The sequence below is a fragment of the Falco biarmicus genome, chromosome 5, assembly GCF_023638135.1.
Source record: "Falco biarmicus isolate bFalBia1 chromosome 5, bFalBia1.pri, whole genome shotgun sequence".
Lineage (NCBI taxonomy): Eukaryota > Metazoa > Chordata > Aves > Falconiformes > Falconidae > Falco > Falco biarmicus.
In genome coordinates, this window is record NC_079292.1 from 14651601 (window position 1) to 14674878 (window position 23278).

General features: G+C 52.5%; 2 protein-coding genes and 1 long non-coding RNA gene across 25 annotated transcripts in view; 1 reads left to right on the forward strand and 2 right to left on the reverse strand.

The window, feature by feature from the left end:
- LOC130150571 (butyrophilin-like protein 2) overlaps window positions 1-23278 on the reverse strand; it is a 120170-nt gene that overhangs the window by 14067 nt on the left and 82825 nt on the right. The window lies entirely within an intron of this gene.
- On the forward strand, window positions 544-17999 carry LOC130150572 (butyrophilin subfamily 1 member A1-like). 23 transcript variants are annotated; one of them, XM_056341660.1, is made up of 15 exons: window positions 544-625; window positions 3231-3251; window positions 4011-4031; window positions 5862-5882; window positions 6636-6656; window positions 7416-7436; window positions 9267-9287; window positions 10041-10061; window positions 10821-10841; window positions 12672-12692; window positions 13446-13466; window positions 15436-15456; window positions 15869-15889; window positions 16942-16968; window positions 17312-17999. In XM_056341660.1, the coding sequence occupies exons 1-15, from the start codon at window positions 619-621 to the stop codon at window positions 17836-17838; spliced, it is 813 nt and encodes a 270-aa protein (XP_056197635.1). In that variant the 5' UTR covers window positions 544-618; the 3' UTR covers window positions 17839-17999. The 23 variants fall into 23 exon arrangements, 3 of the variants coding, with proteins under 3 accessions (XP_056197635.1, XP_056197634.1, XP_056197637.1); XM_056341659.1 differs by lacking the exons at window positions 544-625; window positions 3231-3251; window positions 10821-10841; window positions 13446-13466 and having other exon boundaries at window positions 3896-4031; XM_056341662.1 differs by lacking the exons at window positions 544-625; window positions 3231-3251; window positions 4011-4031; ... (2 more) ...; window positions 10821-10841; window positions 12672-12692 and adding an exon at window positions 8620-8640 and having other exon boundaries at window positions 7301-7436.
- LOC130150576 (uncharacterized) lies at window positions 6104-13425 on the reverse strand. Its single transcript, XR_008822283.1, has 3 exons — window positions 13345-13425; window positions 9940-10696; window positions 6104-7291 (listed from the first exon to the last, which is right to left on the reverse strand). It is a non-coding gene; the product is annotated as an uncharacterized LOC130150576 (long non-coding RNA).

Genomic DNA, 23278 nt, shown 5'->3' on the forward strand with positions numbered 1-23278 from the left:
ATTAGTAAAGGTTTAGCGTGCTTACCTGCTCAAGCTGCAAGGTTATAAATGGACACATGAAAGTGAGAGGATGGTGCTTGTCCCTTGGTTCTAGGCAATTCTCCTGGCCCAGCATATATTCCGCATGATTGGTGGGATATTCTTGTGCCTGGGGGCCCCCGTTACTGCGTCCATTAGCAGGCTCTGTGTTCTTTGCTATTCAGACAAGGGAGGAAGCAGTGGCCCAAGTCACAGGATCCATCCCCAGGGAAAGGGAATACTGTTGTCCTGGGAAGCGGATAACTGCCAGGCTGAATTCCCAGTGTGAGCCAGAAAGAAAAGTCAGGTGCTTGTGTTGGGGCTACTCTGGATTCTGGCTTGCTGGGTACTGGTCAAGAGGTGCCACTGTGTCCCTCAGCACCTGACATGCCAAGGAGGGCATATGGCTGTGATGCTGGTGAAGGTGGCAGCCAGTGAGGGTGTCCATGCCACGCAGGGGCAGTGCTGTGAGTGGATGGGAGTGTGTGGGAGGTCAGTGGGTGTCATCCTGTGCAGGCTTGTAGGGATCCTGTGGGTCCTGTCCTGACTTCATGTCTTCTTCTCCTGTGACCATGGTGACTTGCAGATGAACTGCGTGCAATGAATGGTGAGTGTTTCCGCTTGTGCAAGCGCTGTCCTTGCCTGAGTTAGTGCCCTGGGCTGGGAGGGGAGGGATGCTCCAGCAATGCCAGCAGCTCCCCGAGTGCCACGCTGAGAGACTTTGCCAATGTGCAAGGCTCAACCTGGCAGCTGGTGCTCCGTGGCTCTGGCTCTGCAGGGGCGGTGCCCATGGCCAGCTGTGAATTGTTTGGACTCTTCCTTTTTGTGGGGGATCTTGCAATCGCTTCTGCGGCATTGCCATTTCCAGAGCCTTTGCCTGTCAGCACAGTCTCAGAGGCAGCTCAGCAAGGATGCAAATTCAGGGTGTCGTGCACTTTACCTGCCCATAGTGCAGCTCATTAGTGATGCCTTGAACAATGTCCGGTCTGTGTTAATCCCATGGTCCTTGGCCATTCTCCTGGACCAGCACGCATTTGACATGAGTGATTGGATGTCCTTGTGCCTGGGGGTCCTATTATGGACTTATGACCATTGTGAAGGCTCTGAGTTCTTTGCTATCTGGTCAAGGATAGAAGCAGTGGCCCAAGAGAGAGGACCCATCCCCAGGGAAAGGGAATACTGTTGTCCTGGGAAGCAAGAAACTGATAGCTGAATTCCCTGTGTGAGCCAGAAAGAAGGGGCAGGGTGGTGGGGCTACTCCTACAGCAAGTTTCTGGCTTGCTGGGTGCTGGTTGAGGGGAGGTGCTGTGTCCCTCAGCACCTGACATGCGAATGGGGTCCTGTGGTTGTGATGCTGGTGGAGGTGGCAGCCAGTGAGGGTGTCTGTGGCAGGCAGGGGCAGTGCTGTGAGCGGTGGGGAGTGGGTGGGAGGTCAGTGGGTGTCATCCTGTGCAGGTATTGGGTGCTGCTGTGTCCAGAGCAAGGGAGCCCCTGCCCCCACGGCTGGCAGCAGCTCGTGCCTGGGAAGCCCTGATTGCTCTCCCTTCGTTCTGCCAAGCCCTCACGTGCAGAGCAGCCTCAGCTGCAAGCAGGGGCAGCCCTGGGTGCTGAGAAGGGGGACTGCGGGCAATGCGCTGCCACCACGGCTCCGTGCCCGGGGGAGCTCTGGCTGCATGTGGGTTTGGAGGAGAAGGGATCTGCTTTGCTGAACGTGTCCCAGGATTTACAGCCATCTTCACTGGAGGTTGGGTGCTAATCAGTGTGTCCTCTTTTCACCCTTTCTTCTTGCAGAGCTACAGAAGAAGGAGATTGGTGAGTGTCGCTGACTCCCTGGGGCCCGTGTGTGTGAGCAGTTTGTGGGATGGGGCGCCAGGGTGGGAGGAGAGTGGAGGACAAGTCAGCCCTCACCCCACAGGACAGCCAGGAGAGTCTGCACCATGAAGCGTGACCGGTGTCAGGAATGCTGAGAGACACCTGGCTTGGAGGCCATCTCTGCTGGCTTTCCCTCCCCTTCCTGTCACCGACTGTCCCTGGGGAAGGGGCCTCTAAAGGCACCCATGGCCCTTGCCACAAGGCAGATGGGTTGCCGTGGCGGGTGGCTGGTGATGCCCAGGCTGTGGGAGGCTCTGTTGGGGGCAGGAGCATGAAGGAAGGAGATGCTGAGGGAAGGCCACAGTGTGTGTGATGGGGCAGAGAGCCCATGTCCCTGAGGAACCCTGGCTACTTATAGGGATTTGGGTCTGTGCCGTCGTTGGTAAAAATGCTTCTGAGGGCCACATGATGAGGAGCTCCAAAGGAGCATGAACTCTCCTGCATGCCAGATTTGTTGTTCATCACTCCCTGGGGTGGACAGTCCCAGAGGGAGATGGCTTGTAGGGATCCTGTGGGTCCTGTCCTGACTTCATGTCTTCTTCTCCTGTGACCATGGTGACTTGCAGATGAACTGCGTGCAACGAATGGTGAGTGTTTCCGCTTGTGCAAACGCTGTCCTTGCCTGAGTTAGTGCCCTGGGCTGGGAGGGGAGGGATGCTCCAGCAATGCCAGCAGCTCCCCGAGTGCCACGCTGAGAGACTTTGCCAATGTGCAAGGCTCAACCTGGCAGCTGGTGCTCCGTGGCTCTGGCTCTGCAGGGGCGGTGCCCATGGCCAGCTGTGAATTGTTTGGACTCTTCCTTTTTGTGGGGGATCTTGCAATCGCTTCTGCGGCATTGCCATTTCCAGAGCCTTTGCCTGTCAGCACAGTCTCAGAGGCAGCTCAGCAAGGATGCAAATTCAGGGTGTCGTGCGCTTTACCTGCCCATAGTGCAGCTCATTAGTGATGCCTTGAACAATGTCCGGTCTGTGTTAATCCCATGGTCCTTGGCCGTTCTCCTGGACCAGCACGCATTTGGCATGACTGATTAGATGACCTTCTGACTGGGGACCCTGTTACTGTGTCCATTGTGCAAGCTCTGTATTCTTTGCAGTTCAGTCAAGGGGAGAAGTGTTGGCCCAAGTCATAGGTTCCGTCCCCAGGGAAAGGGAAAACCATCCCCTGGGAAGCAGGAATCTGCCAGGCTGAATTCCCTGTGTGAGCCAGACAGAAGGGGCAGGGTGATTGTGGTGGGGCTACCTCAGCTTCTGGCTTGCTGGGTGCTGGTCAGGGGAGGTGCCGTGTCCCTCAGCCTCTGTTGATTTCATGTCTCTTCTCCTGTGACCACGGTGACTCAACAGAGGACCTCCATGCAAGGAACGGTGAGTGTTTCTGTTTCTTAAATGCCTTTAGCACAGTGATAGGGCCATGAATCAGGTGAAGAGAGATGCTCCAGCAATGCCAAATACTCCCTGTGTGCCACATTGAGAGAGCACAAGGCTCAACCTGTCAGCAAGTACTCCCTGACTTTGGCTTTACCAAGAAAGATCTTCCCCAATGGCCAGTGGTGGGGTGGACATTGACTCTTCCATTTTGTGGTCGGCCTGCCATTGGCTTTTTGGGAATTAGTATTTTTGGACTCTTTGCCTTTCAGCACAGTTCAAGTGGAAGATTAATAAAAGCGAATGTTTAGTGTGTTGTGGTGGTGCAAGCTCTTTCATAGAGCCTTGACACTGGCAGAGAAGTACTAATTATGGTCCTTGGCCATTCTCCTACTCCAGCACACATTTGGCATGACTGATGGGGTGTTCTTGTGCCTGGGGGTCCTATTATGAACTTCTTCCCATTGGAAAGGCACTGTGTTCTTTGCTATTCAGTCAAGGGGAGAAGCGATGGACTAAGACAGAGGATCTATGCCCAGGGAAAGGGAAAACCATCCCCTGGGAAGCAGGAATCTGCCAGGCTGAATTCCCTTTGTGAGCCAGACAGAAGGGGCAGGGTGGTTGTGGTGGAGCTACTCCAGCTTCTGGCTTGCTTGATGCTGGTCAAGGGAGGTGCCGTGTCCCTCAGCCCACTACAAGGACGTTATCTGTCTTCTCTGATTTCATGTGTCTTCTCCTGTGACCACGGTGACTCAACAGAGGACCTCCATGCAAGAAACGGTGAGTGTTTCTGTTTCTTAAATGCCTTTGGCACAGTGATAGGGCCTTGAGGCAGATGAGGAGGGATGCTCCAGCAATGCCAACTGCTCGCCAAGTGCCACACTGACGGACCCTGCCAATGTGCAAGGCTCAACCTGGTAGCTGGTGCTCCCTGCATTTGGCTGTACCAAGGTCTTCCCCGAAGGCCAGTGCCTGGGTGGGTTTTGACTCTTTTTATTCTGTCGTGGGACACCCAATAGATACTGTGGCATCACTGTTTACGGATTCTTCTCCTATCAACACATTTCAGCGACAGATTAGTGAGGGTGAATGTAAGGGTGCAGTGCGCTTCCCTGCCCATGGTGCAAGCTCTTTCAGGGACCATTGACAGTGGCAGGACAGCCCTAATCCCATGGTCCTTGGCCATTCTCCTGGACCAGCACGCATTTGACATGAGTGATTGGATGTCCTTGTGCCTGGGGGTCCTATTATGGACTTATGACCATTGTGAAGGCTCTGAGTTCTTTGCTATCCGGTCAAGGATAGAAGCAGTGGCCCAAGAGAGAGGACCCATCCCCAGGGAAAGGGAATACTGTTGTCCTGGGAAGCAAGAAACTGATAGCTGAATTCCCTGTGTGAGCCAGAAAGAAGGGGCAGGGTGGTGGGGCTACTCCTACAGCAAGTTTCTGGCTTGCTGGGTGCTGGTTGAGGGGAGGTGCTGTGTCCCTCAGCACCTGACATGCGAATGGGGTCCTGTGGTTGTGATGCTGGTGGAGGTGGCAGCCAGTGAGGGTGTCTGTGGCAGGCAGGGGCAGTGCTGTGAGCGGTGGGGAGTGGGTGGGAGGTCAGTGGGTGTCATCCTGTGCAGGTATTGGGTGCTGCTGTGTCCAGAGCAAGGGAGCCCCTGCCCCCACGGCTGGCAGCAGCTCGTGCCTGGGAAGCCCTGATTGCTCTCCCTTCGTTCTGCCAAGCCCTCACGTGCAGAGCAGCCTCAGCTGCAAGCAGGGGCAGCCCTGGGTGCTGAGAAGGGGGACTGCGGGCAATGCGCTGCCACCACGGCTCCGTGCCCGGGGGAGCTCTGGCTGCATGTGGGTTTGGAGGAGAAGGGATCTGCTTTGCTGAACGTGTCCCAGGATTTACAGCCATCTTCACTGGAGGTTGGGTGCTAATCAGTGTGTCCTCTTTTCACCCTTTCTTCTTGCAGAGCTACAGAAGAAGGAGATTGGTGAGTGTCGCTGACTCCCTGGGGCCCGTGTGTGTGAGCAGTTTGTGGGATGGGGCGCCAGGGTGGGAGGAGAGTGGAGGACAAGTCAGCCCTCACCCCACAGGACAGCCAGGAGAGTCTGCACCATGAAGCGTGACCGGTGTCAGGAATGCTGAGAGACACCTGGCTTGGAGGCCATCTCTGCTGGCTTTCCCTCCCCTTCCTGTCACCGACTGTCCCTGGGGAAGGGGCCTCTAAAGGCACCCATGGCCCTTGCCACAAGGCAGATGGGTTGCCGTGGCGGGTGGCTGGTGATGCCCAGGCTGTGGGAGGCTCTGTTGGGGGCAGGAGCATGAAGGAAGGAGATGCTGAGGGAAGGCCACAGTGTGTGTGATGGGGCAGAGAGCCCATGTCCCTGAGGAACCCTGGCTACTTATAGGGATTTGGGTCTGTGCCGTCGTTGGTAAAAATGCTTCTGAGGGCCACATGATGAGGAGCTCCAAAGGAGCATGAACTCTCCTGCATGCCAGATTTGTTGTTCATCACTCCCTGGGGTGGACAGTCCCAGAGGGAGATGGCTTGTAGGGATCCTGTGGGTCCTGTCCTGACTTCATGTCTTCTTCTCCTGTGACCATGGTGACTTGCAGATGAACTGCGTGCAATGAATGGTGAGTGTTTCCGCTTGTGCAAGCGCTGTCCTTGCCTGAGTTAGTGCCCTGGGCTGGGAGGGGAGGGATGCTCCAGCAATGCCAGCAGCTCCCCGAGTGCCACGCTGAGAGACTTTGCCAATGTGCAAGGCTCAACCTGGCAGCTGGTGCTCCGTGGCTCTGGCTCTGCAGGGGCGGTGCCCATGGCCAGCTGTGAATTGTTTGGACTCTTCCTTTTTGTGGGGGATCTTGCAATCGCTTCTGCGGCATTGCCATTTCCAGAGCCTTTGCCTGTCAGCACAGTCTCAGAGGCAGCTCAGCAAGGATGCAAATTCAGGGTGTCGTGCGCTTTACCTGCCCATAGTGCAGCTCATTAGTGATGCCTTGAACAATGTCCGGTCTGTGTTAATCCCATGGTCCTTGGCCGTTCTCCTGGACCAGCACGCATTTGGCATGACTGATTAGATGACCTTCTGACTGGGGACCCTGTTACTGTGTCCATTGTGCAAGCTCTGTATTCTTTGCAGTTCAGTCAAGGGGAGAAGTGTTGGCCCAAGTCATAGGTTCCGTCCCCAGGGAAAGGGAAAACCATCCCCTGGGAAGCAGGAATCTGCCAGGCTGAATTCCCTGTGTGAGCCAGACAGAAGGGGCAGGGTGATTGTGGTGGGGCTACCTCAGCTTCTGGCTTGCTGGGTGCTGGTCAGGGGAGGTGCCGTGTCCCTCAGCCTCTGTTGATTTCATGTCTCTTCTCCTGTGACCACGGTGACTCAACAGAGGACCTCCATGCAAGGAACGGTGAGTGTTTCTGTTTCTTAAATGCCTTTAGCACAGTGATAGGGCCATGAATCAGGTGAAGAGAGATGCTCCAGCAATGCCAAATACTCCCTGTGTGCCACATTGAGAGAGCACAAGGCTCAACCTGTCAGCAAGTACTCCCTGACTTTGGCTTTACCAAGAAAGATCTTCCCCAATGGCCAGTGGTGGGGTGGACATTGACTCTTCCATTTTGTGGTCGGCCTGCCATTGGCTTTTTGGGAATTAGTATTTTTGGACTCTTTGCCTTTCAGCACAGTTCAAGTGGAAGATTAATAAAAGCGAATGTTTAGTGTGTTGTGGTGGTGCAAGCTCTTTCATAGAGCCTTGACACTGGCAGAGAAGTACTAATTATGGTCCTTGGCCATTCTCCTACTCCAGCACACATTTGGCATGACTGATGGGGTGTTCTTGTGCCTGGGGGTCCTATTATGAACTTCTTCCCATTGGAAAGGCACTGTGTTCTTTGCTATTCAGTCAAGGGGAGAAGCGATGGACTAAGACAGAGGATCTATGCCCAGGGAAAGGGAAAACCATCCCCTGGGAAGCAGGAATCTGCCAGGCTGAATTCCCTTTGTGAGCCAGACAGAAGGGGCAGGGTGGTTGTGGTGGAGCTACTCCAGCTTCTGGCTTGCTTGATGCTGGTCAAGGGAGGTGCCGTGTCCCTCAGCCCACTACAAGGACGTTATCTGTCTTCTCTGATTTCATGTGTCTTCTCCTGTGACCACGGTGACTCAACAGAGGACCTCCATGCAAGAAACGGTGAGTGTTTCTGTTTCTTAAATGCCTTTGGCACAGTGATAGGGCCTTGAGGCAGATGAGGAGGGATGCTCCAGCAATGCCAACTGCTCGCCAAGTGCCACACTGACGGACCCTGCCAATGTGCAAGGCTCAACCTGGTAGCTGGTGCTCCCTGCATTTGGCTGTACCAAGGTCTTCCCCGAAGGCCAGTGCCTGGGTGGGTTTTGACTCTTTTTATTCTGTCGTGGGACACCCAATAGATACTGTGGCATCACTGTTTACGGATTCTTCTCCTATCAACACATTTCAGCGACAGATTAGTGAGGGTGAATGTAAGGGTGCAGTGCGCTTCCCTGCCCATGGTGCAAGCTCTTTCAGGGACCATTGACAGTGGCAGGACAGCCCTAATCCCATGGTCCTTGGCCATTCTCCTGGACCAGCACGCATTTGACATGAGTGATTGGATGTCCTTGTGCCTGGGGGTCCTATTATGGACTTATGACCATTGTGAAGGCTCTGAGTTCTTTGCTATCCGGTCAAGGATAGAAGCAGTGGCCCAAGAGAGAGGACCCATCCCCAGGGAAAGGGAATACTGTTGTCCTGGGAAGCAAGAAACTGATAGCTGAATTCCCTGTGTGAGCCAGAAAGAAGGGGCAGGGTGGTGGGGCTACTCCTACAGCAAGTTTCTGGCTTGCTGGGTGCTGGTTGAGGGGAGGTGCTGTGTCCCTCAGCACCTGACATGCGAATGGGGTCCTGTGGTTGTGATGCTGGTGGAGGTGGCAGCCAGTGAGGGTGTCTGTGGCAGGCAGGGGCAGTGCTGTGAGCGGTGGGGAGTGGGTGGGAGGTCAGTGGGTGTCATCCTGTGCAGGTATTGGGTGCTGCTGTGTCCAGAGCAAGGGAGCCCCTGCCCCCACGGCTGGCAGCAGCTCGTGCCTGGGAAGCCCTGATTGCTCTCCCTTCGTTCTGCCAAGCCCTCACGTGCAGAGCAGCCTCAGCTGCAAGCAGGGGCAGCCCTGGGTGCTGAGAAGGGGGACTGCGGGCAATGCGCTGCCACCACGGCTCCGTGCCCGGGGGAGCTCTGGCTGCATGTGGGTTTGGAGGAGAAGGGATCTGCTTTGCTGAACGTGTCCCAGGATTTACAGCCATCTTCACTGGAGGTTGGGTGCTAATCAGTGTGTCCTCTTTTCACCCTTTCTTCTTGCAGAGCTACAGAAGAAGGAGATTGGTGAGTGTCGCTGACTCCCTGGGGCCCGTGTGTGTGAGCAGTTTGTGGGATGGGGCGCCAGGGTGGGAGGAGAGTGGAGGACAAGTCAGCCCTCACCCCACAGGACAGCCAGGAGAGTCTGCACCATGAAGCGTGACCGGTGTCAGGAATGCTGAGAGACACCTGGCTTGGAGGCCATCTCTGCTGGCTTTCCCTCCCCTTCCTGTCACCGACTGTCCCTGGGGAAGGGGCCTCTAAAGGCACCCATGGCCCTTGCCACAAGGCAGATGGGTTGCCGTGGCGGGTGGCTGGTGATGCCCAGGCTGTGGGAGGCTCTGTTGGGGGCAGGAGCATGAAGGAAGGAGATGCTGAGGGAAGGCCACAGTGTGTGTGATGGGGCAGAGAGCCCATGTCCCTGAGGAACCCTGGCTACTTATAGGGATTTGGGTCTGTGCCGTCGTTGGTAAAAATGCTTCTGAGGGCCACATGATGAGGAGCTCCAAAGGAGCATGAACTCTCCTGCATGCCAGATTTGTTGTTCATCACTCCCTGGGGTGGACAGTCCCAGAGGGAGATGGCTTGTAGGGATCCTGTGGGTCCTGTCCTGACTTCATGTCTTCTTCTCCTGTGACCATGGTGACTTGCAGATGAACTGCGTGCAATGAATGGTGAGTGTTTCCGCTTGTGCAAGCGCTGTCCTTGCCTGAGTTAGTGCCCTGGGCTGGGAGGGGAGGGATGCTCCAGCAATGCCAGCAGCTCCCCGAGTGCCACGCTGAGAGACTTTGCCAATGTGCAAGGCTCAACCTGGCAGCTGGTGCTCCGTGGCTCTGGCTCTGCAGGGGCGGTGCCCATGGCCAGCTGTGAATTGTTTGGACTCTTCCTTTTTGTGGGGGATCTTGCAATCGCTTCTGCGGCATTGCCATTTCCAGAGCCTTTGCCTGTCAGCACAGTCTCAGAGGCAGCTCAGCAAGGATGCAAATTCAGGGTGTCGTGCGCTTTACCTGCCCATAGTGCAGCTCATTAGTGATGCCTTGAACAATGTCCGGTCTGTGTTAATCCCATGGTCCTTGGCCGTTCTCCTGGACCAGCACGCATTTGGCATGACTGATTAGATGACCTTCTGACTGGGGACCCTGTTACTGTGTCCATTGTGCAAGCTCTGTATTCTTTGCAGTTCAGTCAAGGGGAGAAGTGTTGGCCCAAGTCATAGGTTCCGTCCCCAGGGAAAGGGAAAACCATCCCCTGGGAAGCAGGAATCTGCCAGGCTGAATTCCCTGTGTGAGCCAGACAGAAGGGGCAGGGTGATTGTGGTGGGGCTACCTCAGCTTCTGGCTTGCTGGGTGCTGGTCAGGGGAGGTGCCGTGTCCCTCAGCCTCTGTTGATTTCATGTCTCTTCTCCTGTGACCACGGTGACTCAACAGAGGACCTCCATGCAAGGAACGGTGAGTGTTTCTGTTTCTTAAATGCCTTTAGCACAGTGATAGGGCCATGAATCAGGTGAAGAGAGATGCTCCAGCAATGCCAAATACTCCCTGTGTGCCACATTGAGAGAGCACAAGGCTCAACCTGTCAGCAAGTACTCCCTGACTTTGGCTTTACCAAGAAAGATCTTCCCCAATGGCCAGTGGTGGGGTGGACATTGACTCTTCCATTTTGTGGTCGGCCTGCCATTGGCTTTTTGGGAATTAGTATTTTTGGACTCTTTGCCTTTCAGCACAGTTCAAGTGGAAGATTAATAAAAGCGAATGTTTAGTGTGTTGTGGTGGTGCAAGCTCTTTCATAGAGCCTTGACACTGGCAGAGAAGTACTAATTATGGTCCTTGGCCATTCTCCTACTCCAGCACACATTTGGCATGACTGATGGGGTGTTCTTGTGCCTGGGGGTCCTATTATGAACTTCTTCCCATTGGAAAGGCACTGTGTTCTTTGCTATTCAGTCAAGGGGAGAAGCGATGGACTAAGACAGAGGATCTATGCCCAGGGAAAGGGAAAACCATCCCCTGGGAAGCAGGAATCTGCCAGGCTGAATTCCCTTTGTGAGCCAGACAGAAGGGGCAGGGTGGTTGTGGTGGAGCTACTCCAGCTTCTGGCTTGCTTGATGCTGGTCAAGGGAGGTGCCGTGTCCCTCAGCCCACTACAAGGACGTTATCTGTCTTCTCTGATTTCATGTGTCTTCTCCTGTGACCACGGTGACTCAACAGAGGACCTCCATGCAAGAAACGGTGAGTGTTTCTGTTTCTTAAATGCCTTTGGCACAGTGATAGGGCCTTGAGGCAGATGAGGAGGGATGCTCCAGCAATGCCAACTGCTCGCCAAGTGCCACACTGACGGACCCTGCCAATGTGCAAGGCTCAACCTGGTAGCTGGTGCTCCCTGCATTTGGCTGTACCAAGGTCTTCCCCGAAGGCCAGTGCCTGGGTGGGTTTTGACTCTTTTTATTCTGTCGTGGGACACCCAATAGATACTGTGGCATCACTGTTTACGGATTCTTCTCCTTTCAACACATTTCAGCGACAGATTAGTGAGGGTGAATGTAAGGGTGCAGTGCGCTTCCCTGCCCATGGTGCAAGCTCTTTCAGGGACCATTGACAGTGGCAGGACAGCCCTAATCCCATGGTCCTTGGCCATTCTCCTGGACCAGCACGCATTTGACATGAGTGATTGGATGTCCTTGTGCCTGGGGGTCCTATTATGGACTTATGACCATTGTGAAGGCTCTGAGTTCTTTGCTATCCGGTCAAGGATAGAAGCAGTGGCCCAAGAGAGAGGACCCATCCCCAGGGAAAGGGAATACTGTTGTCCTGGGAAGCAAGAAACTGATAGCTGAATTCCCTGTGTGAGCCAGAAAGAAGGGGCAGGGTGGTGGGGCTACTCCTACAGCAAGTTTCTGGCTTGCTGGGTGCTGGTTGAGGGGAGGTGCTGTGTCCCTCAGCACCTGACATGCGAATGGGGTCCTGTGGTTGTGATGCTGGTGGAGGTGGCAGCCAGTGAGGGTGTCTGTGGCAGGCAGGGGCAGTGCTGTGAGCGGTGGGGAGTGGGTGGGAGGTCAGTGGGTGTCATCCTGTGCAGGTATTGGGTGCTGCTGTGTCCAGAGCAAGGGAGCCCCTGCCCCCACGGCTGGCAGCAGCTCGTGCCTGGGAAGCCCTGATTGCTCTCCCTTCGTTCTGCCAAGCCCTCACGTGCAGAGCAGCCTCAGCTGCAAGCAGGGGCAGCCCTGGGTGCTGAGAAGGGGGACTGCGGGCAATGCGCTGCCACCACGGCTCCGTGCCCGGGGGAGCTCTGGCTGCATGTGGGTTTGGAGGAGAAGGGATCTGCTTTGCTGAACGTGTCCCAGGATTTACAGCCATCTTCACTGGAGGTTGGGTGCTAATCAGTGTGTCCTCTTTTCACCCTTTCTTCTTGCAGAGCTACAGAAGAAGGAGATTGGTGAGTGTCGCTGACTCCCTGGGGCCCGTGTGTGTGAGCAGTTTGTGGGATGGGGCGCCAGGGTGGGAGGAGAGTGGAGGACAAGTCAGCCCTCACCCCACAGGACAGCCAGGAGAGTCTGCACCATGAAGCGTGACCGGTGTCAGGAATGCTGAGAGACACCTGGCTTGGAGGCCATCTCTGCTGGCTTTCCCTCCCCTTCCTGTCACCGACTGTCCCTGGGGAAGGGGCCTCTAAAGGCACCCATGGCCCTTGCCACAAGGCAGATGGGTTGCCGTGGCGGGTGGCTGGTGATGCCCAGGCTGTGGGAGGCTCTGTTGGGGGCAGGAGCATGAAGGAAGGAGATGCTGAGGGAAGGCCACAGTGTGTGTGATGGGGCAGAGAGCCCATGTCCCTGAGGAACCCTGGCTACTTATAGGGATTTGGGTCTGTGCCGTCGTTGGTAAAAATGCTTCTGAGGGCCACATGATGAGGAGCTCCAAAGGAGCATGAACTCTCCTGCATGCCAGATTTGTTGTTCATCACTCCCTGGGGTGGACAGTCCCAGAGGGAGATGGCTTGTAGGGATCCTGTGGGTCCTGTCCTGACTTCATGTCTTCTTCTCCTGTGACCATGGTGACTTGCAGATGAACTGCGTGCAATGAATGGTGAGTGTTTCCGCTTGTGCAAGCGCTGTCCTTGCCTGAGTTAGTGCCCTGGGCTGGGAGGGGAGGGATGCTCCAGCAATGCCAGCAGCTCCCCGAGTGCCACGCTGAGAGACTTTGCCAATGTGCAAGGCTCAACCTGGCAGCTGGTGCTCCGTGGCTCTGGCTCTGCAGGGGCGGTGCCCATGGCCAGCTGTGAATTGTTTGGACTCTTCCTTTTTGTGGGGGATCTTGCAATCGCTTCTGCGGCATTGCCATTTCCAGAGCCTTTGCCTGTCAGCACAGTCTCAGAGGCAGCTCAGCAAGGATGCAAATTCAGGGTGTCGTGCGCTTTACCTGCCCATAGTGCAGCTCATTAGTGATGCCTTGAACAATGTCCGGTCTGTGTTAATCCCATGGTCCTTGGCCGTTCTCCTGGACCAGCACGCATTTGGCATGACTGATTAGATGACCTTCTGACTGGGGACCCTGTTACTGTGTCCATTGTGCAAGCTCTGTATTCTTTGCAGTTCAGTCAAGGGGAGAAGTGTTGGCCCAAGTCATAGGTTCCGTCCCCAGGGAAAGGGAAAACCATCCCCTGGGAAGCAGGAATCTGCCAGGCTGAATTCCCTGTGTGAGCCAGACAGAAGGGGCAGGGTGATTGTGGTGGGGCTACCTCAGCTTCTGGCTTGCTGGGTGCTGGTCAGGGGAGGTGCCGTGTCCCTCAGCCTCTGTTGATTTCATGTCTCTTCTCCTGTGACCACGGTGACTCAACAGAGGACCTCCATGCAAGGAACGGTGAGTGTTTCTGTTTCTTAAATGCCTTTAGCACAGTGATAGGGCCATGAATCAGGTGAAGAGAGATGCTCCAGCAATGCCAAATACTCCCTGTGTGCCACATTGAGAGAGCACAAGGCTCAACCTGTCAGCAAGTACTCCCTGACTTTGGCTTTACCAAGAAAGATCTTCCCCAATGGCCAGTGGTGGGGTGGACATTGACTCTTCCATTTTGTGGTCGGCCTGCCATTGGCTTTTTGGGAATTAGTATTTTTGGACTCTTTGCCTTTCAGCACAGTTCAAGTGGAAGATTAATAAAAGCGAATGTTTAGTGTGTTGTGGTGGTGCAAGCTCTTTCATAGAGCCTTGACACTGGCAGAGAAGTACTAATTATGGTCCTTGGCCATTCTCCTACTCCAGCACACATTTGGCATGACTGATGGGGTGTTCTTGTGCCTGGGGGTCCTATTATGAACTTCTTCCCATTGGAAAGGCACTGTGTTCTTTGCTATTCAGTCAAGGGGAGAAGCGATGGACTAAGACAGAGGATCTATGCCCAGGGAAAGGGAAAACCATCCCCTGGGAAGCAGGAATCTGCCAGGCTGAATTCCCTTTGTGAGCCAGACAGAAGGGGCAGGGTGGTTGTGGTGGAGCTACTCCAGCTTCTGGCTTGCTTGATGCTGGTCAAGGGAGGTGCCGTGTCCCTCAGCCCACTACAAGGACGTTATCTGTCTTCTCTGATTTCATGTGTCTTCTCCTGTGACCACGGTGACTCAACAGAGGACCTCCATGCAAGAAACGGTGAGTGTTTCTGTTTCTTAAATGCCTTTGGCACAGTGATAGGGCCTTGAGGCAGATGAGGAGGGATGCTCCAGCAATGCCAACTGCTCGCCAAGTGCCACACTGACGGACCCTGCCAATGTGCAAGGCTCAACCTGGTAGCTGGTGCTCCCTGCATTTGGCTGTACCAAGGTCTTCCCCGAAGGCCAGTGCCTGGGTGGGTTTTGACTCTTTTTATTCTGTCGTGGGACACCCAATAGATACTGTGGCATCACTGTTTACGGATTCTTCTCCTTTCAACACATTTCAGCGACAGATTAGTGAGGGTGAATGTAAGGGTGCAGTGCGCTTCCCTGCCCATGGTGCAAGCTCTTTCACGGACCATTGACAGTGGCAGGACAGCCCTAATCCCATGGTCCTTGGCCATTCTCCTGGACCAGCACGCATTTGACATGAGTGATTGGATGTCCTTGTGCCTGGGGGTCCTATTATGGACTTATGACCATTGTGAAGGCTCTGAGTTCTTTGCTATCCGGTCAAGGATAGAAGCAGTGGCCCAAGAGAGAGGACCCATCCCCAGGGAAAGGGAATACTGTTGTCCTGGGAAGCAAGAAACTGATAGCTGAATTCCCTGTGTGAGCCAGAAAGAAGGGGCAGGGTGGTGGGGCTACTCCTACAGCAAGTTTCTGGCTTGCTGGGTGCTGGTTGAGGGGAGGTGCTGTGTCCCTCAGCACCTGACATGCGAATGGGGTCCTGTGGTTGTGATGCTGGTGGAGGTGGCAGCCAGTGAGGGTGTCTGTGGCAGGCAGGGGCAGTGCTGTGAGCGGTGGGGAGTGGGTGGGAGGTCAGTGGGTGTCATCCTGTGCAGGTATTGGGTGCTGCTGTGTCCAGAGCAAGGGAGCCCCTGCCCCCACGGCTGGCAGCAGCTCGTGCCTGGGAAGCCCTGATTGCTCTCCCTTCGTTCTGCCAAGCCCTCACGTGCAGAGCAGCCTCAGCTGCAAGCAGGGGCAGCCCTGGGTGCTGAGAAGGGGGACTGCGGGCAACGCGCTGCCACCACGGCTCCGTGCCTGGGGGAGCTCTGGCTGGGGACATGTCCTGATGGATGACATGTCAGCCTTCCTAAAGGAGGTGTACACATGCTGTTTGCCATGTATCCCACGGAGTCATGGCACTAATCAAGGTGTTTTCTCTTCCCTCTCTAATCTTGCAGGGAACCAGAAGAAGCGGATCGGTGAGTGCTGCTGAATCCCTGCGGGCCATGTGAGCAAGACAATCATGGGAGGTGATTCCAGGGTGGGATAGCGGAGGGGAAGTCACCCCTGACCGCACAATAGTGTGAGCCATCTACCATGCCAGAGGAGCTTTTCCTCCATTCGTGGGTTGGACTATTCCAGAACGGACTGGCTTTTGGAGGCAGAATAATAAGTGCAGATGTGCAGGTTCAGTTTCCTTCCCTGCCTGTGCTGTAGGCTCAGTAATGGGGAGTTGACTTTGGTAGGGTTGTGCTATTCCTGGGCTCCTTGGAATGTCTTTTCCCCCAGCGGGCATTCAGAAGGGCTGGTGGGATGTTCTTGTGACTGGGGTGCTCCAGTGTTCCTTTGATTCAAGGTGCTAAGCAAGGTGTTCTCCCTCTCTTCTTGCAGAGCAGCAGAAGAACGAGATTGGTGAGTTCCGCTGCCTCCCTGGAGGCCTTGCGTGCCACCCAGTTGTGGTATTTAAGGGGTTTTCACAGGGTGTTGCTTGTGGTGTTGTGGCTGGTGGAGCCTTTGGTGTTGGTCGGAGAGTGAAGGAAGGGTACGTTGAGGGAAGGCTGTGATGGGTTGATGGGGCTGCAGAGCCTGGGCCACCAACCAGACGTGGGGGCTCACGGATGGTGCGTGATGATGGGGTAGGGAAGACATCCCTGCCAGAATCAGAAGCATGTCAGATGCAACTTCAGGGAGCATCAATGCCTGCCTTGGAGCTAACCCCTTAAGCTCACGTGTCAGGACTTCACGATCCTGCCCTGCTGGGTCGCCTTTTCACATCCATACAGAAATGCACAAGCTCGGCTGATTCGGCTCTTTCGATTATTTAACGTTTACTGGGTCCGATCTGACTTCTCAGCAGCTTGGTTTGTAGAGCAGTCTCTCTGCCTGCCACATCTCCCCTGCCTTCCTTCCCTGCCCACCCTCTCAGGTACAAAGCTGCCACGGCTGCACGTACCCAGAAACTCTCTGGGAAGCGCAGTGCCTCCTCTCTTCAGAGGGTTACTGACAATTCCCCCAAGCTCTTCCTTTGTATCCAACCCCACCCGAGAAATCCACAAGAAGTGGCTGACATTTATTCCGCGGAGTGTCACAAAGGGGACTGGTCCCTTTCTGTGTCTCTGGACATTCCGGGGTGCTGACCAGGGGTCTCACATGCTGTGAAATGTGCAGTGTGGCAGGTGGGACATCCACCCAAAACACTGGCAAGGCGGCAGAGTGGGACCTGAGAGAGAAAGTAGTCCCCAGGCAGGAAACTCAGCCCAGCCTCAGATCCTTCTCCAGCCCGCACAGGTAATCACAGCGCTGGAGAGGGCAAGAGGGAATCTGAGCATCCGTTAACCTGCAGAGTTTAGTCTCAGCCTGGGATGTCTCAGCTTGGAGTTGGAAATTTTTTCCAGTCAATGTTTTGAATTTGCTTTCTCTCACCCTTGGTTTTTTTCCTTTTTGTCTCTCCTATTTGCTTTCAGAATTCATAAAGGCTCGTGGCTATACAGGTAAAACACTGCACTTACTCATGTCTGTACTCAATGGCGTGACATCTGTGACTACTGCAGAAGCAGTGCTGAGCATGGGCTGGACCGTGAGTCTACAAATGCCTTTTATTGCACTGGTGCATAGGTATTTCACTGGGCTGTGACATAGTTGAGAGTGAAAGTGTAATGCGTGTGCCTGAGAGCAGTCCTTCCCTGGGGGTAAGAGGTCTTTCCAGACCGTTACAGGCAGATTTTCAGAATGACGTTGTAGGCAGATTTTCAGAAGGAATTGCAGTGCAGCACCCTTTCCTTCTCTTCTCTTTAGAAAAGTGTTTAGAAAGCCCCAAATACCTGTTTTTTACAGATGACATCGTGGTTGATTGGGACACAGCCCATCCATACTTGTCTATTGCTGGGGACAAGAAGAGTTTCACGTATCAATCACAGGTCCAGAAAGTGACTCTCCATGAGGGCAGTTTTGATTCCTCTGTCTGCGTGCTGGGCTCAGAAGGTTTCTCCTCCGGCAAGCATTACTGGGAGGTGGACGTGGGAAAATGCAGTGACTGGGACCTGGGAGTAGCCAGGAAATCCGCCCCAAGGAAAGGAAGAATAACTCTGTCACCTAAAGAAGGATTCTGGGCTCTGGGCTTAAGTGTTAAATTTTGCTGGGCAAGAACCGATCCATGGACACAGTTAGAGGTGCAGGAAAATCCCAGGAAAGTTGGGGTTTTCCTTAACTGTGAAGAGAAAACTCTGACTTTTTTCAATGTCACCAACATGTCTGTGATGTTCACGTTTCAAGACTGTGCATTCTCCGAAGCAGTTTATCCATTCTTTAAAAACTCACACAGAGAATCAACCATCAGGATTTGCTCAGTTGAAGAGGAATAATGTGTGTTTTAATGTAGTAATTTTGTTGCGACATGAAAGAGCATATTATTTTCTGAGACAAATTTAATGCTTAATTGCGATTTATGTATTACGCGTTCTTGACCACAATCTGTATTATGCATAGTGTAACACCTTTAGCTTAAAATATATTCCTTACCCCAGCCTTTTCTGCATGCATTTTGTCCAATACTTGCGGCATGAATGTAGACACGAGCTATCACGTGCCGTGGTTTTAGGAATCGTATGTTTAACTCAAGAACAGTTTCCGTAGTCTTTCCTTCTGAAAATCATGTCAGCCCTTATGATGCATTTCGGTCATCATCATTCTCTGAGGTTTAGTTCTGCCCTGCTGCACTGTGTAATTTGCATTTACATACAAAGTTCAACTTGACATCGTGAATTCAAATACACACACCTTGATAAATGCACAGCACCCCATAAAGGTAACCTCTCTTCATCACTCTTCTGGATGGAATTGTCAGAAATTTGGAGGAAAGGAAAAAAATTAATCCAGAGTAATTAAAAAGAGAGTAATGTGTCTATACTTCACTTCTTGAGTGGAGAACGTGCCATCTGTGCTTGAAGAAGAGTCTGAGAGGCAACGTAAATCAACGTACTGGGTTTGATGCTGGTCAGCCTGTGTCAGTAAAGATGTCCCAAACTGAAATATGACCAATGGTACTAGTCATGCCTAAAAATCTCTACGCCAGGGAAGCAAGAGATTGCTCAGGAAAAAGACCCCGAATCACTACTCAGTGGGTTTCTTCCTCCTCTTAATTAATTCTGCCGTTTGTACTTCCAACCGAGCACATTTCCTTTTCTGTCCTTTTTTACAGGAATTCGGGATGAACCACACATGGATGGATGAAGCAGCCTGTCGCTCATCGTGACCATAACACATTTTTGTTGTATTTGATCATTTGCAGCCTTAGGTTCAAAGGATATCACCCTTGAAAGGTAGATCTGTGATGTCGTTTTACCAGCGAAAGACATTTTGTCTCCACCAATATCTAACATTGGACTATATATGATCCAGTACACAGGCCAACAGCGGCTGTTGTTTAACCCACCATGGTCCCTCAAAAGAGTAGAATTATCAATGCTAACTAACATTTCTGCAGTCCATAGAATAGCTCGTGCACCATTCCTGAAGTGCTCTTAAAAGTGATGGATGGCACGGCTGCATAAACAAACCCTCTTCCCCCCAAAACAAGCAAAAAGAGATGGGACTGGTATCCTGGGAACAGCATTGGGAGTTCTAAATAGCACAGACTCAGAAGTCTTCATGAACAAATTAGTTACAGTAACCAGTGATTTGCACAAATTTATAACATCCTTTATGATCTTCCCTTTTTGCTTTAGGAACTAATCAATGGCTTTTGTCGGACCTGTTGCCTCAGTGGGAGGGAACTGATCAAAGACCAGCAGTTGATGGTAGATGCACTTGGTGTAGTCCAAGGTAATGCTTCTTTCACTCTTTGTTGTACCCAAGCTCAAGTGTGGATACAACCGATGACAGCTGCAGTTACCAGAGAAGGTGGTGAAAGGTCCTTGCCCACTGCAATTTGAAAGGAAATCTGGGATAATGCAATTGAACTTGAAAAGAAATTCCTGTCCTGGTGGTATTTGTTCAGGTTCACCTGTGACTCCATCAGCAACATGGCCTCTGACTATCCACAATGCTTCGGTACGTACCACATCCCCAGTCATTGCGTTAGGAATGAGCCACAAAGGAGCAGGGCTCTACCCACTCACGCACAGAGGATGGGCTCATTTGAAGTGGCAATAAATGGCAAAGCGATGATGTGAACACATGCGTGTCAATGCAAACACCCCTCCCCAAATCCGTCATAGGAACTGTTAGGACATTACCTGCCAACAGTACTGGCAGGTTGTGAGTGGGCTATTTGAGAATTCAACAAGCCCTTTTCAACTGGAAATTAGGAAGAGAACGCAGCCTCCTCAAGTTTAGTTCACCAAAAGCAAGAACAGCAGTCTACACCAGGTGTGGAAACACAACCTAGTCCACCCCGGGTGGAATTCTTTCACAAGCTACGTATCCTTCCCAGTTTTAGTTGGCATTGCTTAACGTCTGGCTCCATTGACAACTGTACCTGTAGCAAGAAAACAGCCTACTTCAGGATTAACAAAATTGAAATTGGACTTACCTTGACCCCATAGGAATCCACAATCACTGGCTGTGTGAGAATCCCCATTGCTTTCTCCACACCCATCCGCTGTTGCTCTTCTACCCGAGAACGTCTTGCGCGAGCCATACAGTGTCCCCACCAACCTGGAATGACACACATTTCTGAAGTCAGGGGTTCTGTTTCTCTGGAGTACAGGATCAGTGAAGTCTCCTGTATCTGTAACACGGTCTCTCTTTGCCATGACAGAGACACAACTGTTGCTGTTATTTTTTTGACTGAGAAATGTTTGCTTTGACTTTCTTTCTTCCTGGGAAAAGTCACAGCTCCCTAAAAATCAGAAACTCAGGCGCACACACACACCCCCCAACACACACACACACAAGAAGCACTCGAGAAAACAGGAGGGCAACAGCAGGAAAAGAATACAGTCCCGTTGCGATTACAGCACTGCACGGTCAAACTCCAAAGTCATTTAGGTCAGGAAACACATCTTCCATGGCCAACATGAATGAGGTGAGGTAGCTGGAGCCAGAGGTGCCGGTTTCCTTGCTCGGACCGTGAAAGGAGCCTCATGGCTGGTTCAGATGAGGACATCTCTGCTTCTCTAGATTATTCCCGCCTCAGAAAGTGGAAGTAAAGGGAAAGACAAGTCAGTGGACGCTGAGGGGAGCAGGACTTTGCTGAACTGCAAAGCTCTATCAACATTTCAGCTGACTGAAGTACACGGCCCTGGCTTAGGCTTATTCCATACATTAAATGAGAAAAGGAGACATCCAAAGTGTACGGGACAAGGAAGAAAGCACACAGGCCTTATGGCTGATCTTACGCTGAGGAGCAGCCCCCGGTGAAACAGAGAATAGACTTAACATTTACGTTGACAACTGCTGCTTCTACTCCTCTTCTCACAGAAACCATTGTCAGTCAACTCAAGAGCTCCAGGCTTTATGAGAACAATCCTAGAGATACCGTTTCTAATTAGAAAGAGAGAGATCTCTCTGCTTTTCGGGCCTGCCACATGCCTACACGTCAAGGCCTTGCCATGAACCAGCGGTGCTGGCATTTGGTCTAACTGGCAGCGGAACGAGAGGATCGCTGTAGGTCCCTTCCAACTGGAATATTCCCACGTTTCACACAATAAACATTCAATAAATGTTTTCAGAAGGAACCTGGGGCTTTCAGTGAATACTCAAGTAACACACGTTCGAGAGCCTCTAGGAATCGCCAAAAGTAAAAGCAAATTCACTTCCTGGTGCTAAAAGCCAAGAGAAAGCTTCCTACGAAAAGCACACAAACCCTGAGAAATAGACACAGAGGGAAATTATGAAGGCCCACAGATAAAATGGTCTTAGAGATCGACATTGACCTCCTCTGGGCCAGCAGCCTTTGCAAATGCTCTGAAACGCCTCTCAACGACAAGTCTAACGGTCACATCCCTTTAGAAAATCCTAACTCCACGCAACGTATCCCCCTCCTGCTCCTCTGGCGCTCTTATTTCTTCCTCAGTCCGCTGTCAAGGCTCAGGCAGCAGGGTGACAGGCAGTACTTCCAAGGGCCACTGTTGCGACGGAGGGAAGACACAGTCACTCAATATGAGTGATCAGCAGACTTCGTTTATTGTACCTTACAGTCACCTTTTATGCCTTGTTATAATTAGCTCATACATATTACAAAAGTTAAGCTCATTATTGGTTAGTTACCTAAATACCAAGCCCGCCCCTTGTTTCTCTTCTGTAGTTATCTGTTCCCACCTGCAACATTCTTTTCCCACCAAAATCTTCCTGTTATTGTGTAACAAGGACAGCCAAAGACAGTGTATTTTGCTTTACTTCAGATAAGCTGAGAGCGATGTGCATTTTTGTCCAGCCAGCTGGACTATGTCTATGTGACCCTTTTCAGCTAGCCAGTTATCCACAGGCCACCAAGCTTCGTTTAATCAGAAACTTTCAATGTATGGCACTCAGGCACAAGCATATGAGAAATTCTTGATAGAAAATGGCCACCAAAGCACATTCTGGATAGCTGTTCTCTTACAGTTAGCAAAGTTTTCGATGTAGAGGAGGTTATCCTCACCTGCTTTCTCTTTTGGCGCAGGAGGTTGAACAGCTTGATTTACAACTAAGGCCTCAAAAAAAATTCCTTCTTTCTTCCTTATTAGGCAACTGGATTTTGAAAACTGTATCATAACCACCAACAAAGAATTCTTCTACTTGATAGGAGTTTGCTAGTTTGAATTTATAGCTGTTATTGCTGGTTTGCTACTAATCAGTAGGTTTCTGCGCCTCCCATGGGGCTTGCTTTCCTCACTGTCTATTAGAGTCTAGTGCTCATTAGTGGCTGCTTCTTCCTTTCACTGCTTGCTGTACTGCTTATCACCTTCCTGTGCTGCCCAGGAACATTTTAACGAGCCATGGTGGTGCGCCTGGGCTGGCAGATGGCTAGGGCACGGCTGCTGTTTCTGTGCTGCTGCACTGGACAGGCTGGAACTCCGGTGTGAGCTCAAGTTGAAGGGATTGTGACCTGTGGGTGAATCCAAATGGGAGCAGGGCAGCCCAAAGCATCGGTGGCCATGAATAAGTCCATGCCAGAGCAGGTATATATCACAGCATCTGTGGCCGTGGTTATGTCCATGCCGCAGCAGGTATTGTGGCCCAAGACAAGTCCATGCTGGAGAGGGTACACCTCGAAGCATCTGCAGCTGTGGGTAAGTCCATGTTGCACCAGGTACACCTGGAAGCATCAGTGCTGTGCATGAGGTCATGTTGGAGCACCTCAAAACGTGTGGTCATAGATAAGCCCATGACAGAGCAGGACAGCCCTGGAGAGACAGCAGCCAGGGATAAGGCCATGCTGGAGCTTTTTTATTTCTGAAGGGACTGTGGCTGTGGGTAAGGCCACGCTGGAGCAGGTCTATGGTCATGGCCCATGCATAAGGCCATGCTGGAGCAGGTGCACCTCAAAGCAACTGCGGCTGTGGGTAAGTCCGTGCTGCAGCAGGCATACCCCTGCAGGGGCTGTGGCTCATAGCTGAGGCTCCACTTGGAGCAGGTACAACCCTAAGGGACAGCAGTCTGTGGGTAAGTACAAGCTGGAGCAGGGGCAAGGGGAGGACTTCATTGCAATGTTAAACCCTACAGGCTGGTCCAAAGGGAACGGGGTGGACATTGTAATGGCTATACCTTTCAATTGTTGTAAGCCATGGTTTGAGTTGCATGTTCTAGAAATTACTATAGCAGGAACCTCCTGAACCATTGGAGGACAAGCCTTACAATAGCACGGCAAGTGCAGTAGTG